This window comes from Homalodisca vitripennis, chromosome 8, assembly GCF_021130785.1.
Source record: "Homalodisca vitripennis isolate AUS2020 chromosome 8, UT_GWSS_2.1, whole genome shotgun sequence".
Lineage (NCBI taxonomy): Eukaryota > Metazoa > Arthropoda > Insecta > Hemiptera > Cicadellidae > Homalodisca > Homalodisca vitripennis.
In genome coordinates, this window is record NC_060214.1 from 39,320,197 (window position 1) to 39,337,567 (window position 17,371).

Below are 17,371 nucleotides of genomic sequence, written 5' to 3' on the forward strand. Positions count from 1 at the left end.
TCCAAAAAATGTGTGAACCCAAGATGGTGTATGGAAAAGTGGTTTTGGTGGACCTAGAGGATGGAAGCTCAGGTTTGTAAGGTGATCTCCAAGATAAAAATGGTAAAACATGACATTTTCTTTCACTCAGTATAAGATTGTTTTTCTGATAGTAAATCAGATATATTTTAATGTGGTATCCCATGAGGCAATCGTTTCTTGTCTCCCAAGGCCACCATAGACTCTAGAAGCGTTCTTATCCTGGAACCTCTAAGATCTTTTGGATTGACCTACCGATGGAAATCCTTTGCAAAGATCTTTTAGAGAAGTCCAAGAGGATTATAAACGCCTCCAGGCATTGAGAACGTACCCATATCTCCAACTACTGGGATAACCTGAATTCTGCAAGCTTCTGATCCCCAGAATATTCCCTTAAAACCCCCACAACTAGAAAATTGTGGCACTTACAGACGACTAACAATTGTGATCAACTGGCCACAAGGAGTTCCCAAACTATTAATCAACTAGGACTCTCGTTTTCCCTACTGAGTGGGACCATTGATGTTGAGGGCCTTGGACTTCTAAGGCTATATAAATTCTGAATCCTCTTGTTTTGGGATAATATGATTTTTCATCCAATAGGTTCACCCTTTGGTTTTACCAATGGTCTCTAAGAGATTCCAGATTTTAACAAGCCTTGAACCTTTCTAGCTAAAGTGCCTTTGGAAACCTACAGTATCTACAAGCTACTGTAATTACCACTACAAATGGTAAATATTCCAGTATCCGGTAATGTACAATCATTGTAATTATTTATAAACATACCGCGACACTGATGAATTTAACGTTTTTTGTTTTGCATCACTTTATAACTACGTCTGCCGTCTGTGGGTAACGCAAATAACGTTTGGCTTCAGTTGCTTTACGTTAATGTCCTAATTTATATTCTGTTTATAGCACCGCCTGTTTTTGAAGGCTAGCTTTGTCAATTGGTCGAACGCAAACGATGGCTGCCAATCGTTATCTTTTCCATTTTCCTATACAGTTTTATGAAGAGTACTGGAAGGTAATGATAACAAAGAACTATCGTTTAATGTGTAATGTACACCTTCCGTCAATGTGATCCAAAGCTCTTAATAGAAACGCTTCAACCTTGGATGTATACACTTCATTGAGCGTATTTGTAATAGTTTCGGCTTATCTCCGAAACCCACAATAGGTTTCTAGAATCTTCTAGAAGGTCTTCCCGAACACCGATTGATGCAAGATGATCGCGACTTTCACACGCTTGTGTTTCCTTTTTTTGAGTAGGAGCATAAAAATCTCATTATTTATCATTTTTCAGAGATAAGTATATATTGGCTGTATTCACTCAATTTTGGTGTGTATTCTCAATCTGGAGTCCTTCCAATTTTATGGAAGTCACAAGTTTTATTCTTATCGATTGAATTCTCAATGTGCTATTCTGGAGCAAAAGTCAAAGATCTTGGATGGAGCAAGCAAGTCTTAATCTTCCTTGAGCTTATTTGTAATAGTTTCGGTTTCTCTCCGAAACCCACTATGGGTTTCTAGAATCTTCCAGAAGATCTGCACGAACACCGATTGATGCGAGATGATGGTGTTTCCTCACGCTTGGGTTTCCTGTCTTTTTTCAATTCAACTCAATTCTTCTTCAATTCACTTTAAGTAGGAGCATCAAAATCTCATAATTTATCATTTTCCAGAGAAAAATATAATTTCATGGTGTTGGATCTGTACGTTTAAATTAAATATGTGACAAGTGCAATGAATTAAATGCCAAATAAAGCCAACAGATACAGTTAGAAACATCATATGACGAAGTGGGCTCTATTTCGCAATCGCTTCCTACACAGTAATCGACTTTGATGCATTCTGTAATGGACTCGCCCACTTAGGCCATCAGCCAGAAGACCCTATTTTGATATTTACATAATTACCGTAAATGCGGTTAAGAGCCCACTTGCTGACCTCACCAGCAAACCAATTACAATCAATCATGGTTCGCATGCAAACGCTAAGTGTAATTGGTAATAGCCATTGACGGCCTCTTGACGGATAACATCATTATAAGTTATTGCTCACTAAAACCACCAACGGTATTGCAGATTTACAATCGGAAAGTTAGGTTTTAAAAAGTTATGTAGGGCTGTAGAAGAATTGTTTTACACATGAAAACAATCTTCACTTAAGCATTATATTTGAGGAAATCTGTGAAAGCAACTCAATATTAAAATGTACCTATATGAAGCATTATTTTACTGTGAAATGTCAACAATATGCTGCTTTAGCAATTGGTAATTAATGTGCAAAATTTAATTGATGAAATAAAACTTCAAATGATAGTACATTATTGTTTCAGGAAACTTATAATGGCTTGAACTTAAATAAATATTTAAATATGTTGAATATACTTGAGTGTGAGAAATTGCATGTATTTGTTTCCAACGTTTGGATGTTACATTTTGATTTTTAATATACACTTTTTTTAAAGTAATTACAGGATGTAGCAAAAAGGTTGAGCTGGCTATGTATTTTCAAATGTGTGTGATTCTAAGCTAAAATGAAGAATAACTAACTTTCTTCCAATTTCTACTTCGTTTAGCCGCTAGCCGCCATTTTGCATTTTTTTATTAACAATTTATTATCTCTAAAACTAGAAAAGCTAAAGAAACCAAATTTGGCACATAGATTTGAGTATGTAAGAGGAAAATAAAAAATAATTCTGTTATTTTCTTTTATATTAACAAAATAGCGTCTGTTGAATCAAAGTCAAAGAACAAAGAAACCACTACAGTTATAAACAATGTCTAGACACCATCTATTTGGACAATTTTATTATAACTCTAACTTTACTTGTTTTAACGGAATCCGTTAAAGCATAAGCGAGCACGACCACTTTAAAGGTACGCTTGCACAAGCCGGGAGCGCCAAACATATTGTCATAGTTGAGAGTTATCAGTTGTTGTTGCTCTTGGTTTCTACAAGAGTATAAAGATACTTTAAAGAAAGTGGTCCAGCTCACTCATACATTGGCGGATTTCATTGAAATAAGTAACGTTGGAATTGTAATAACATTGTCCAAATAGGTTGTACCTTGTAATGATAAACAGAGAAATATCGAAAATTAAATGAGTTATTATCTTGAAATTTTGCGTGCAACCTTGGCGAATCCTGCTACGCGATAGGTGGCGTGGCGTACTGCTACTACCTATAAATTTACTGTATTTAACTAAAGAGGAGCAACTCTTATGGTCTAGTGTATTTTTGGCAATTTTAAGTTAAAAGACAATCCAGAGGTCTGCTCAGAATAGTAACTCTGACCGCTCACCAGAGGTTGCTAGTGCTCCTCCAAATTCCGTTAATGGTGGTACTGGTTTGACCGACGGAACGCGTTGTGTACACTTGTTCCCGTGAGATCCCTGTGCTTGGTGTTTCAGTGGCGGGAACACCAGTTCTGAAATACTAATATATCATAAAATTGACTTCAAATAATATTAAAATGTCGAATGATTCCAATAAATTACATTTCATAATTTATATACATACAACAAAGTCGGGTCAGTTTTTATAACTCAAGAATGCCTGTAACGATTATAATGATCTCTAATATTTTGGATTCTTCTTCGCGCCGAATAGCAGAATAACTATAAATTAGTATATGTTGAAAGGGCCTGTTAAATGTAACCAACTTTTCAGTGTAAACATAGTTTTATGACAACACAACCACATGTTTACTTAATTTAACCATTATTTTCAATTTTTTTACATAATCTTGAAAGCAGATAGTAACAACATTTCTTATTTCAACCTTTTTCTGTAACCAATGTTGAGCACAGAGTAAGAAAATATTCATATAAGAAAATTAAGTTTTACTATTAAAAAAATAAACTTTTAACTATACATTTTAGCAAATATTAAGGCAGAGCTTGGTCAGTTCTGTAATGCAGATATCAAATCAAAGTTACTATCTAACTTTTGCTATACGTTTAAAGACTTTTATAAAACCCATCTTAGTTGTCTCTTGATAGAAGTAGGATTCTCAGACCTGCCTATGTATATGAAGATATTTTAATTTGGGAAACAAGACATAATCAACAATGGAAACAATACTCAGACCTGAATAAATTACAATGACCATAAATACACTTTTTGACATATATTCATGTCCCTGGCAACAAGGCCAACTTAACATTGGCGTCGGAAATATAATTCACTCAAAACAGAAGTGTTTATTCGTGTACGTGCAAAGCCTACAAAATTGGGAGCAAACTCGTGAGTGACTTAGTTTAAGAATATATCTTTGTAAATATTAAGTAGCTTTACACAGATAAGCCATAATGACACAGTATTATGGCTTAATTTATCCTTATCTTTCCTATGGATTGGTTCTTTGGGGAGCTTGCGCTAACACTCAATTTCAGAAAGAGCATTTAGACACCAACAAAGATTTGAATTCAAGATTAAAATCATCGTAAAAATTAGTTTTAGAGATTCGTGCAGGCCCAAATTTAAATCATTGCAGCTGTTGACACTGCCGTGTCTCTAAATTTTGGAAACAACCAGCGGACGAGGCATACACGTCTATGAGACACGAGGCAGAAAGAATTATCGAACTGGTAGTCACAGAACGGTGGCTATGAACACTTGCCTTCGCACGCAGGGATCAACAGACTGCCCAAACTCATTAAAAATGACCCAACGCCCAAGGTGTTTAAAACTCGCCTTAAACACTTTTTGGCGTCACAAGCGTTTTATAATGCAGGTGAGCTTTTGGCATTCGGATGGGAGACTACCCAATTGGAATGACTGAATCCGTTACCTATTTAAATTGGGTTACATTGGTGAAGATTGAAAGGAGGATTGAACATGATTGTTGAATGAACTGTACGTTTGCGTGAGAAATGGTATTGATGTTAAAAATGTTAGGATTACACAAATTGACGCTTACTGTGCAATTGTTTAATAATTGTCTTCGTAATAAAAACTATTTGATTTGATTAGAGGTTTTGGTATAATGAGAAGTAATAACACTTTATGATTAGTATAAACTCTGAATGTAAATAGAACAGCGGTGTATATGGCGTAACAAGCGTCAGACCCGATGTAAAAGTAAATGTGATTTGTACGTGATGATGGTGGCCGATCACAATTGGCCGAACTGCGGCGGACCTTGTTTGTTTGGCGGCCAGGTCTACTTCATTTGCCGTGTTTGTTTGCCGCGTTGTTTGCTATATTTGATTGTTTGATTGATGTGGCCCTTGATTCTCCTCAGCGTTCTGTCTGCGTTGCGGTTGTTTGTTGGAGAGTTTATCACTTTTGGTTTTACAATAAGCTTCGTGTATTGGGGTTTAAAATATGCTTCGCTAAGGAACGTGTTCATTTTAAGGGAAGGGAGGGGGTTGAACTACATAACAAATTGGTCGTGAAGCTCAGAAACAGAGAGTGTTCAGACCGAAGTCGGCAGTAATGAATCATCCCAGTGGAAATTTATTACTACTAAATCAATATAGAAGTTTTTCTATTTGAGGTCTCAAAACTAAAATTTTATGAAGAATACAAAATGTACGATGTTTTAATGCGCAATTTAAAAATACAATTATACTCTTTTCAGGGGCTTTAAATATACTCGTATTTCTCGTGTGTTTGGGGGAGGATGCAGTCCTCAGAATACGCCGCTATCGATAATTCTACATAATTACAAGGTTGTTTATTAGAATATTACATGAGATTACAGTGTTGGGACCTCCACCACTAAGGGACACAACCCTAAAACAGGAGAAACAGAGAACACAGCCTCTTCTGTTTTTGAGCGAAACCTTAAATTGTTAAGTATAAAGAATGCACCGTTTAACATTCTTTTAGTTTTTATATCCACTATGTACATTTCGGATTCGAAGAATCCATCTTCAGGTTCTGTAGGTTAAGGCAAATAAATGAAGTAAACAAATAATTGAACCAACACCATATGTTTTAACTACTATAAAGTTTGTATTTAATTTTTATATGCGATCAATTTATATTGGTTAAGTCTATGAAATAAAACAATTTTGTTAAAAAATAGTTGTCATATTATAAAATACATTTAAGGTGACTTTTTTGCATATGTGTACAATGTCAAGATTGTTTTCGACGTTGAATTTGATTATGTCCTCAATACTTTTGTATGTTTATTAAATATAATTTTGAAGGATCGCTCGGTTTGTCTAATATAGTGGTTTTGACAATCGTTGTATTTTAATTTGTATACTTCACTATTGTTAAATTTTTAATTTTGATTTCGGTTTGTTAAATGAATGTTATTGTGTATTATAAGGCCGTGTATTGTTGTTTTTATTGACGAATACATAATAATACAATTATTTATTAGTATAAATAATATACTTTTATCGCATTAAATAGTTTTCTAAGTGTTTGCGAAGGTTCTCGTTGCTTATGGATTTCATATCATTATTTTGCTCTCTTATTAAAACTTTTCAACATAATTAATCTAATTTTTTGTTCGAAGAACATTTAAGAGAAATGGACGCTTTAAGGTATTATATAATACACCATTTTCAATATTATGTTTGCAGTTGTATCTCAAGTTTAAAGGAAAGTCCATTAGCTTAGTGGTTAATCATTTCTTTTTAGCTTGGTGACTTGATCATCTTATGAGGTTACACCACTTGCTTAAGACGACTATATTGAGTGGTGTAAGTTAAAACATACGAGTTTATCATTTATTTATTAAAAAAGATCATCCTTTAATTTATCCACATATTAGTACGCTATTATTACATTTTTACACGGCTAAATAAGAAATATTGTATTAAGTTTAAAATGTGATATTCAAAGGTATGTTATCAAATCAAAGTTTAAAGAAAATCATTTTCATGTGTTCAATTCCACGAGAAGTTTTGTGGAACAAGGGACACAGGTGAGGCTGTTTAGAAACAGAATATTAAATGGTCGTTGAACACATTTGCTATTTCCGCTCGGTGAATTATTCAGTTCTGTTTTGAAAGCTGTACAATTCAGAGCTTAGTAAACATGTTAAAGTAATAAATTAACACAGATTAATTCATAAAGGTAATTTTACACAAAACTAATGTGTACTGACACTGTGTCTATTGAGTGTTGTGAATAATTATGTAATAAACTGTTATCATCTATATACATGACTACTACCGATTGCTTTGGTACGTTATAGTGTCTTTTCTTGAATTTTAGATACTCTACCCAAATGTTTGTGGTTTCCAAAGTAGACAGGAAAAATTTGGGGGAGGGGGTCCAGACAACTTATATTTTGAAAAATAAGAAAAAACATGAATATAGTAAACATGTGACAGCTGAAAAACAAAGTCCAATACAAATCCCCTTCCATGGCGTCACCATATTGGGTGATAGTCACACCCGACATATCGCCGGTCTTGTCGGTAAGCTCACAGGTCCAGGGAACGAAGTGAGTGGTGTCTGTAAACCCGGAGCCGGCCTGCTGCACATCGTCTCGCCATCGAACAGCCCACCATCTGCGAATCACTGCTATGTCCTCATAGCGGGCACCAATGATGTTGCAGCGGGGAAGGAGGAGATAATTTACAAATACATGGAGGGAATCCTTCAACAACTTAGCTCATCTTCCAAAGTGCTAGTAGCTACCCTTCCCCACCGCCATGACTTAGCTCCTGACAACGCAACAAACAGGACGATCAGGATGGTGAATGGCTACATAACGGAACTCTGCCATCGGCATAAGGATGTAAGGGTACTGGAGGTGAACTGCATCCGACGTCCTAACTTTACTGCCCACGGCATGCACCTGAGAATGTGCGGCAAGAGGGTTCTGGCACGACTGATTGCGGGGAGACTGGCCGACTTTGGTTCCTGTGAGAACCATCAACAACTGAACTCGGCGGCACCTTCTCCAGCGGCAGTGCAGCCTGTGGAGCCGATGACTGTTGTGTCCACTCCCTCGAGACCAGTTCCTCTGCCTGAGACGCCAGGACCAGCTCCTTCGAGACTCGCGCTTGTGTCAACTCCAGCATGCGCGATGACACGTACTGGCAACAAGACCTATGCCGAGGCCGTCACCAGCTGTTCACCTGCCACTTCATCTCCTGTGAATTCTGATAAAGCTGATTGTGTTTTTTTAGGGACCCCACGGACGGCCGACGAGCAAAATTGACTGATGCTACCCAACAAATACAGACGAATTCCAAATTTCTCAATCAGGTTCAAATCCGACTGCTTCACCAAAATGCCCAATCTGCCACTAACAAACTTGACGAAATTCAATTGATGTGTGAAGAAACGAAAACAGATGTACTTGTTGTAACTGAGAACGGTTTTAATGACAAGAACATCGACCTATGCCAAATTCCAAATTTCACATTGGCTAATTCATATTGCAGACAACTTTCCAAAGGAGGAGGAGTCGCCATTTTTGTCAAAAAAATTATTCTTTTTCTCCCTTTTCACTTGTCAAAACTATAGAAAAAGACTTTGAAGCAGTTGGGATAAAATTCAATTCGAACAGATCAAAATTTACCGTCATCGGACTCTACAGGTCTCCCAATGGCAATAAGGAAAATTTCTTTACAAATTTTGAAGCCTTACTGATGGATTTAACTAACCATGAACAGGGTTATATCCTAATGGGCGATTTTAACATCAATGCGATGGACACTAATCACCCTTCCACCAAACGATTTGTCGACTTGTTAAGATCATTCGACCTTGAGTTGTTGGTCAAAACGCCAACGCGGGTGACACAGTCTACACAGTCGACAATCGACAATATCATATCTAATCTCCCAAGTGTCGCAGTGTCCGTGGTCAATACAGCTATCTCGGACCACTACGGCCAAGAGGCTATTATTAGTGGAGTAAAAATCGAGAGGGAGCCCAAAATCACTAAAACAATAAGAGACTTAAGGCCAGGAAACATCGCTCTCCTCAACACTTCCCTTTCCAAAGAAGATTGGAAATTCCAAGAATCAAGTCTTTCGGTAGAACAGCATTTTAAAATGTTTAGTGATACACTAAACTTTCATGTTAACATGTACTGTCCTCTCAAAACCATACAAGTTTGTCCCAAAACGGTAAACAACAAATGGATCACTAAAGGAACTTTTAATTTCTAGAGAAAAACAAAAGTTTTTCTCAGAAATTCAGAAAACATCACACAAAGAAGAATTCAAACGGTTTTTTTCGAAATTACAAACTAATTTACAGAAAAGTGATCCAGGCGGCAAAGGCATATGATGTTTCTAAATCAATTATATTTTCAAAAAATATTTCTAAAACTGCTTGGAACATCATCAACAATAAAAACAAACCATGCAACAATCAAATCAAATTAAAAAATGGTGACAGACTTGTGGAGGACGCGGTTGAGGTTGCGAATAGGCTTAACAGATTCTTCGGATCTGTTGCTTGTGAGCAAGGCCCTTGCCCATCACCGCCACAAGGAATCCCAAGACGGAGACAGTGTCCAGTAGCCTCCATGGCACTGGCACCTATCGTTGAGGAAGAGCTTGAGAAAATAATTCAGCAGCTCCCAGCCAAAAAATCAAATGATTTAAATTTAATGTCGATGTGGCTAATAAAAACATGTTCAAAGCATATTGTGAAACCATTAACCCAAATAGTAAATTTCTCTTTTGAACAAGGAGTTTTCCCCTCACTCCTAAAAACCGCGAAAGTGAGCCCGATTTTTAAGAAAGATGATCCCCACTCCCCACACAATTACCGGCCTGTCTCAATTTTGCCAGTTTTGAGCAAAATATTCGAAAAAACTTTTCTTGGTAAGAATGCTTCAATTTTTAAATAAGCACAACCAGCTATCTGAAGACCAGTTTGGCTTCAGGAAGGGTAAGTCGACAATAGACGCAGTTGTACGTCTAGTCGATATGGTTGTAGAGGGGCTAGAACGTTGGGATCCCACATTGAGTGTGTTCCTAGACTTATCGAAAGCATTCGACTGCGTTGACCATGTTACAATGCTTGACAAACTTGAAACTCATGGCATCCGAGGCGTGCCTCTCCAGTGGCTCAGGTCATTTTTAAGCCACAGAACCCAAATTGTCCAGATCTCAAACAAATTATCTGAACCAATTCACCTGAGCTATGGTGTCCCTCAGGGCTCAATTCTCAGTCCAATTCTCTTCCTGATCTATGTCAATGACGTAGGTTCATCACTTCTGCACGGAAAACTTGTGCAGTATGCTGATGACACGACTCTCTGTTTCACTAGCAAATCAAAACTGATTCTGGAACAGCAGAGTTTTGTTGAGATCAACAACTGCGTCCAACATTTCAACAGCCTCAATCTTAAGACAAATTCTGCAAAATCTAATTTTCTAAATTTTGCTTTGCGATCAGTAGACAGGCATGACGAGCCAGCTGTTATGTTGGCTGACACAATGCTGGAAGAAGTCTACTGCTCGAAATTCCTGGGAATATACCTAGATCGAGGGTTGATTTGGAATAATCACATCGATCACGCTTGCTCCAAATTGGCCTCAGGCATTTATGTTTTGAGGTCTCTAGCCAAATACTGTCCTATTCAGGTTCTAATAATGGCGTATTATGGCTTGATTTACCCCATCTCACTTACGGGTTGGTGTTGTGGGGAGCTTGTGCAAACAATCAATTTATGAGAGTGTTCAAGCTGCAAAAACAAGCGATCCGCATTATTGCTCTGTAGAAATTTAGAGAGTCGTGCAAGGAAGCCTTCAACAATTTACAACTGTTGACGCTGCCCAGTCTCTACATCTTGGAAACAACTCTGTTTTGTATGTCTAAATGTACCATGACGAATGGCCGAGACATACATGCGTATGAGACTAGAGGCAGAGATAACTACCGAACTGGTAGACACAGAACTGTGGTTTATGAACGCTTGCCTTCACAGGCAGGTGTTCATTTCGTCAACAAATTACCAAATTCAATAAAAAAACGCTTCAACGCCCAAGGTGTTAAAAACTCGTTTGAAACGCTTTTTAGTGTCACAAGCATTTTATAATGTAGACGAGTTTTTAGCATATGATTGGGAGACCACCAATTAAAAAGACTGACTGAATCCGTCGCTGGAAGTGGGAATCATTGGCGAATGAATGGATGTATGTAAATTTGTAAATTGTATGTCTGAATGAGATCTATTGTGGGGTGTATGACAAAATTCTAGCAAGTAAAAAGTTGACTTTTGCCATGCATTATAGAATGTTCCGGCAATAAAAATCTGATTTGATTTGATTTGATTTTTCCTTAGTGGGTAGAGAGAAGGCCTCATTTGGTTCCTTAAAAAGTTCTTGACCCGTTTGTTTGTTATGAACGATCTTTGAGCAGTAGATGTAAGTAATACTGAATTATTTAAATAATAATAATAATAATCGTTTCTAAAAAGTAATAGCAAGTAGTAGTGAAAATTTGGGGGGAGGGTGTCCGGACCCCTTAGACTCCCTTGCTGGCTACGTCCTTGTTCCAAAGCTGAGTTCTCAGCTAATCTCTTAAGGTAACAAGATTTTGAAATAATTGCCACCAAAGGTTTTGTTATCATGAACACGACGTTTAGAGAACTGGTTTCCGTAATCTTACAGATAGTAAGATCCGTAAGTGTTACAGATCTGAGTCGAGGTTAAGCATTGCACATACAACTAGAAAAACACGCCAAAGTCAAATTTTACAACAGAAAATTAAGTCAAATATTATATATATATATATATATATATATATATATATATATATATATATATATATATATATATATATATATATCTGGTAACTAGCACACACGCTCTGCGCCACTACATGATATACGTACTACATCAGGTAAAAAGAATCCAGTCATCCTTTCTAATCATCCATTGTCAACAATGAGATTTAAACTGTATGGTTTACAATATACACATACATAACGAAGTAGGAATACGCAAATCACGTTATGCGATAAACACGCTTCTCTGCAAACCACGGTTGCATTCAAAATTTCAAGTCTATGGCTCATTTCATTTTTAAGATGTCTTACGGACAGTTAGGACTATACAGAGAATCATACAAAAAATGTACATTTCCCAGTAGAAAAATTCCCAGAGAAAATTTGTCAGTCTACTACTGAGTGGCTTAAATGGCCCTCACCAAAATCATCATTCTCGTTTGTGTAGAAACGAAGTTTCATGAAATTTAAAGTCTACAGAAGAAATCTTTCTCGGGATATCTTGCCGTACGATTCATTAACACTTTTTTTTAAATAAGATGAGTTACATAGCAGTATACACTATGAGATGATGACTAAAAAATTATGGTTGCCTGTAAAGTCGGTTTTACGGGCGAAGATTTTACGTGACAACGTCTTTTTCTCGGTAGAATATTTATTGATATGAATATTATTAAATTGCACAATAGGAACAAGGAATTGAATGAAAATAAGAATTGCACAAATTTTAACTATAGAAATATATTTTGTTTACTAAAACATTGTACATAATTTGAAATTAATTAAAATTTGTTATTGTAAATGGTATAAAGTTGAATAAAACATTGACTAAAATTGGAATTTGAAATTCTTGCTAAACACAGTTAAATTCTAACTCCGCGCGTGGTGATTGGTCGGTTTAGTTCGTTTGTTTGGTAGCACTGTTATGACAGGTTAGAGGTTATAATTTGTTATTTTAAATGTTTGACTAGCAATACGCGCTGTTTCTTCTCAATCGACTGAATTACGATTGATTGCAGAGTGATTTAAACTAATAATTTACTTAACACTATCAACATTTGTCAATAGTATGACATAACCTATAAACTCAGTTTCTCAACTTTTGTGTCAATCTAACAATTAATCAATCAATCATAGTTTACGATAATGAAATATCAGTGTACAATTATTTACCTTTATTGTTGTAGTTGTTGTAAATGACGAATCTAAGCACTTCACATTTTCACGAATAAACATAGTTATCTGCTTTATCCCGTGCGGCGGACCCACAGTTATCTGCTTTATCCCGTGCGGATCCCGTGCGGCGGACCCACTGGACGGGCATCGTAACGTTACCGGGCGTTACACTTTTTCATGAGTGACTCCGAGCCGCAACCTAATTTAAGACGTTGTCACGTCAAAATACATATTTGGGGTAGTTAGGCTACATGAGGTAATATGTCCCAGTCTAAAATCTCATATGAATGTACCCAGCCTGTTTACAAATTTATTTACTCTATATTTTCTCGTTGCAATAATGGTTACATAAAAGACCAATGCTCAGTCAAATTCCGCGGAGTTAAATGCTCAAACTTGCGGACGAATAGACAGAAATGAAATTTTCCAACGTTCGGGTGATAGGCTTCGCTAACGCTAAGCCAGTCATATTCACAACGTAAAAACACGAGCACTGGAAACTCGGTTATTATTGCTATAGCAAACTTTTCACCAACACCTTCTAGATAATGCTTTCCATTCTCCAACAACTGCGTACTGACCAAAGCTGCGTTACCACTTAACTTCCTCCATGGTTGTTAGGAAAACGCAGCGCTGCCTTTCAGATCTCACTCTCGTCTCATCATTCTCTTGGAGCTTCGTTGAGTGATTTTCCTATAATATGATGTCCTTTTCAATAATGGCCTTATTCTTATTGCTATCTTATAGATTATTCCCTACTAATCTTAAGAACAGGCCGTATTTTTTTCAATCCAATGTATTTCCTCTGTCTTTTTTGTATTAGTAGAAATGCTCTCAATGATCTTCTACTGTGTAATGTTTTAATGAAGCTTCTTGAGAAAGTAACTTTGGAGTCCCGTGGGACCAAAGACAGCCCAAACGTAGATGCTTCACTGAGGATAGGTAACTCGAACTGGTCAACACAATTCATTAGTGTTGTGCTGGGTCCGTAGAACGTACTACTAGGTCTGGTCATCGGATCGCGCCGAATAGTTATAATTGTTTGATACTTTCCACTGAAAATAATAATAATTAAAAAATCGATAATGAAAATAAAGGATAATAATAGTTTGCAATTAAGTAAAAGGCTCCGATTCATTGTTCTCATATAAAGTAATAGAATAACGCAATGCTACTTATAATTTGCTCTAAAACAAATGTAATTCAATGTTGCTTTAAAAAAAGGAATTTTGCCTCTAATCCTGCAAAAGATTTTTAATTGTTATACTTTATCCCTGTTGAAAAATAGAAAAGTACTTGTACTCGTCAATGTTTATGTTAAGGCATAGTGGAATAAAAAATAACGTTTTCAACAGTTCACAAAGAACGAAAATTTAAGATTTTATTGAATAAGAGTATATTATTGCATTAATTTGGGTAAAATATGAATTCATTTAAATTTACGGATATATTTAACGGCTTTATGAATAAATAAAAATGTAGAACAATCCTTCAGGAGATTAGTGATGAAGAGTAGATTATTGCACCATTTTAATAAAATCTGACTTCATAAAATTACGGATCTATTTAACCGCTTTCTTGTTACGTAAAACTGTGGGAAAATGCTGCTGGAGATTAGTAAAGAAGAGTGCATTATTACATTAATTTAGTATAATCTCTCATCATTTTAATTTATGGATCTATTTAACAACTTTCTTGTTAGGTGAAACTGTTGAACAATCCTTCAGGAAATGTCATTGTAATTCTGGTTACTTTTACAGAAGAAAAAGGTGACATTCAGATGTAATGAAAATCTTCTTTTCTGGCCGGATTTGGAAATACAGATAAGAAGGACGGCTTGAATAAATTACGAGTGGGCGTCAGCCCATCGCTTGTGAGAAAGGACACCGACACGGCGCGCTCATTATTCCTCCTGTAATTGGTCAGACCAATCAGTTTGGATAACCAATTAAGGGAATATCCTTAAACATGATCCCCGGAGGTACACAACTCTATGTATGATTATCTCGTAAGAAGGATTGATTTACAAGGTCCGATTGTGGAGAAAATATTACTTAGGGCCACCGTTCTTTTCTGCTTATTAAAACAATTATAATAATATTAAAATAACTCAATCATCGACATTCGATTTTTATATTTCAGTACGGACAATTCACTGGCTGAGCGTAAGCGAAGCCTATTATAAAATATCTTTATTTACCAAGCGAAGCTAGCGATTATAAGCCCTCTCTAACACTTAACCTGGGGACCAAAGGCTTAAAGGTGACTTCCGAACCACCACCCATAGTGTGGCAGACGGGCTGCTTGCAAGGACATGCTCAACGGTTACTCACCCAAGCAGCAGGCATGCTTGATTCGGTTATCGAATCTTGCTTGAAAAAAATCGCAGAATAAATAAATTTGTAAACAATTTAAATAAAATCGTATGACGTTTTAACATGTGACTTAGTAAATTTAACACGTGTAGACTAATGAAGTGAGCTAGAAATTTGAAATTTACACGCAACCTCAACGAAGACTGTTTTGCGATACGTGGTGTGGCGTATCCCTACCTTGTATTCGTGGTGCAGTTTTGATAACGAGGTCTCATAAGCATTTAATTCATTGACGTATAAAAAAATAGGACGCTTCCGGATCTGTTATCAGTTATCATTTTCAGGTAGATTGGTGCACAGTAATAATCACCCGAAATCATCACCACTACTGTGGTTCATCAAGTAGCAGCCTTCAAAAAGTCCTTGTCCTACAGAAGAAAGCGCTATGAACAATGGAAGGTCTGCAACCATGAAGCAGCTGTAGGCAAGCTTTCAAAAATCTACAAATATTAACAATCCCCTCAATTTACACCCTGGAAACAATCCTTCACTGTATATTACAAAATCTAAATAGAAATGAACAATTCCACAAATACCACACAAGAAATGAGCTGGATTTTACCCTGCCATTGCATAGGACCGAACTATTTGCAAAAAAACCTTCCTACGCTGGTGCCAAGCTGTTTAACATTCTCCCATCCACAATGAAGACAGAAGATCCAAAGGTTACTGAAGAAACAACTGAAAAAGTGGCTGCTTGCTGACCCAATTTATTCTCTGGAAGAATTCAGGACACGCACCCGAGTCTTGGAACATTTGAGCTACTAACTTCACTACAATGATTGTACAAAGATTCTAATTTTAAACATTTGTATTTTACAATTAAATAGTTTTATTGTATTTTTGACACTATTGCTGTTCTCTACGAATATGCTAATAAAGGAGTTTGTCTATTGGTCTATTGTCATCTACTGAAAGTTCTTACGCCGAACTACACATATAACTTCATTTTTAAATTCTTTACCAAGTCCTGTATGTTTGGTTTTTAGGGTTTTATATTTTCAACTGAAGAAGTCGGAAGACACTAATTGACGAAACGTTGTGTTGTACAGAACGTTGGTAGCATCATTATAACAATGTCAATAATCTTAAGTTCACTAATTGTCCCATATCTTATTGAAATTAGTGGAAAACAACTACCGACTTGAATCTAAACTCAAGTTATGAAATACTACGCGTATATTAGTAAATCTCCTAAGCAGCACGGATTCGCGGTTAAAAAGCAAAATAGGGCGAGCGACGAAGCAAGAATATACCATTGCTGGAACGGCCCCCAAGCGCCCCATCGGGTCGGGCATAAGATACCGCCCGATGAAATTTTTATGAAGAACACGTAAAAGGGTCATTGAGCGCAGAGGTTTGTTGAGGGAGGAGGGCGGTAAACGGAGCAGCTTTTAGCGCGAAAACCCTCTTCTTTACGCCAAATTAGAGGCTTTAATACACTTCACATTTTAAGCGGAAAGGAAAGAAAACACGGCGGAATGTCGAGTGTGAATAAATTAAACGGACAGTAAATTGGAATGGAGCAGACAGTGTGGCCGGCGAGGAGAGAGAGGGTATATTTTTGTTGCGCGGTTGGCACCGAACGGCGGTCGGGTCAATACTTCAGTCGGGCCGGCGCCAACCGCTAGATCGCACTGGAGTCGCAGGCGTATGCGATGCAATGTGAGTGAAACAGTTGAGGTGTAGTTCGCAGTGAGCTGATGCGACAATTTTGAGTGTGTTCAAGTGTCCAGTGATGATTAAAACTGCAGTGATGGATTCCGAAGTCTGCTAGACGGCCATGGACGCCTGGGTTTTGCTAGCGTTTACTTCGATTGCTGGTGAGTCATTTTGATGGTCCAGTTTGGAGCTTCTAGGTTATTTCTCGGCCATCTGGTTTATACGGTTTTATACCGCGGTTTATTCAATTTTGCGCATCAGCTGATTTTGAAGTTATGAGACGCCTGCCTTAATTAGCGCTTTAAAAAAATGCACATTGAATTTCTAACTATAATTTGAATTATTTGTTGCAAACCAAATTAATTAACTAATAAACAACAATTAATTAAAGCGTTACACACGGTGTGTTACAAATTTACTTGTTTATACATGATTATGCATTTTTTAACAAATAACCCAAACA

The 17,371-nt window shown here is 36.8% G+C and overlaps 1 protein-coding gene across 7 annotated transcripts in view; it reads left to right on the forward strand.

The window, feature by feature from the left end:
• The first annotated feature begins 16,865 nt into the window (after positions 1–16,865).
• LOC124367579 (transmembrane protein 132E) overlaps positions 16,866–17,371 on the forward strand; it is a 482,196-nt gene continuing 481,690 nt past the window's right edge. For all 7 annotated transcript variants that reach the window (XM_046824525.1, XM_046824524.1, XM_046824527.1 and 4 more), the window contains exon 1: positions 16,866–17,069. In XM_046824525.1, coding sequence (XP_046680481.1) covers positions 17,030–17,069 — 40 coding nt within the window. In that variant the 5' untranslated portion in view covers positions 16,866–17,029. The remainder of the gene's footprint in view (positions 17,070–17,371) is intronic.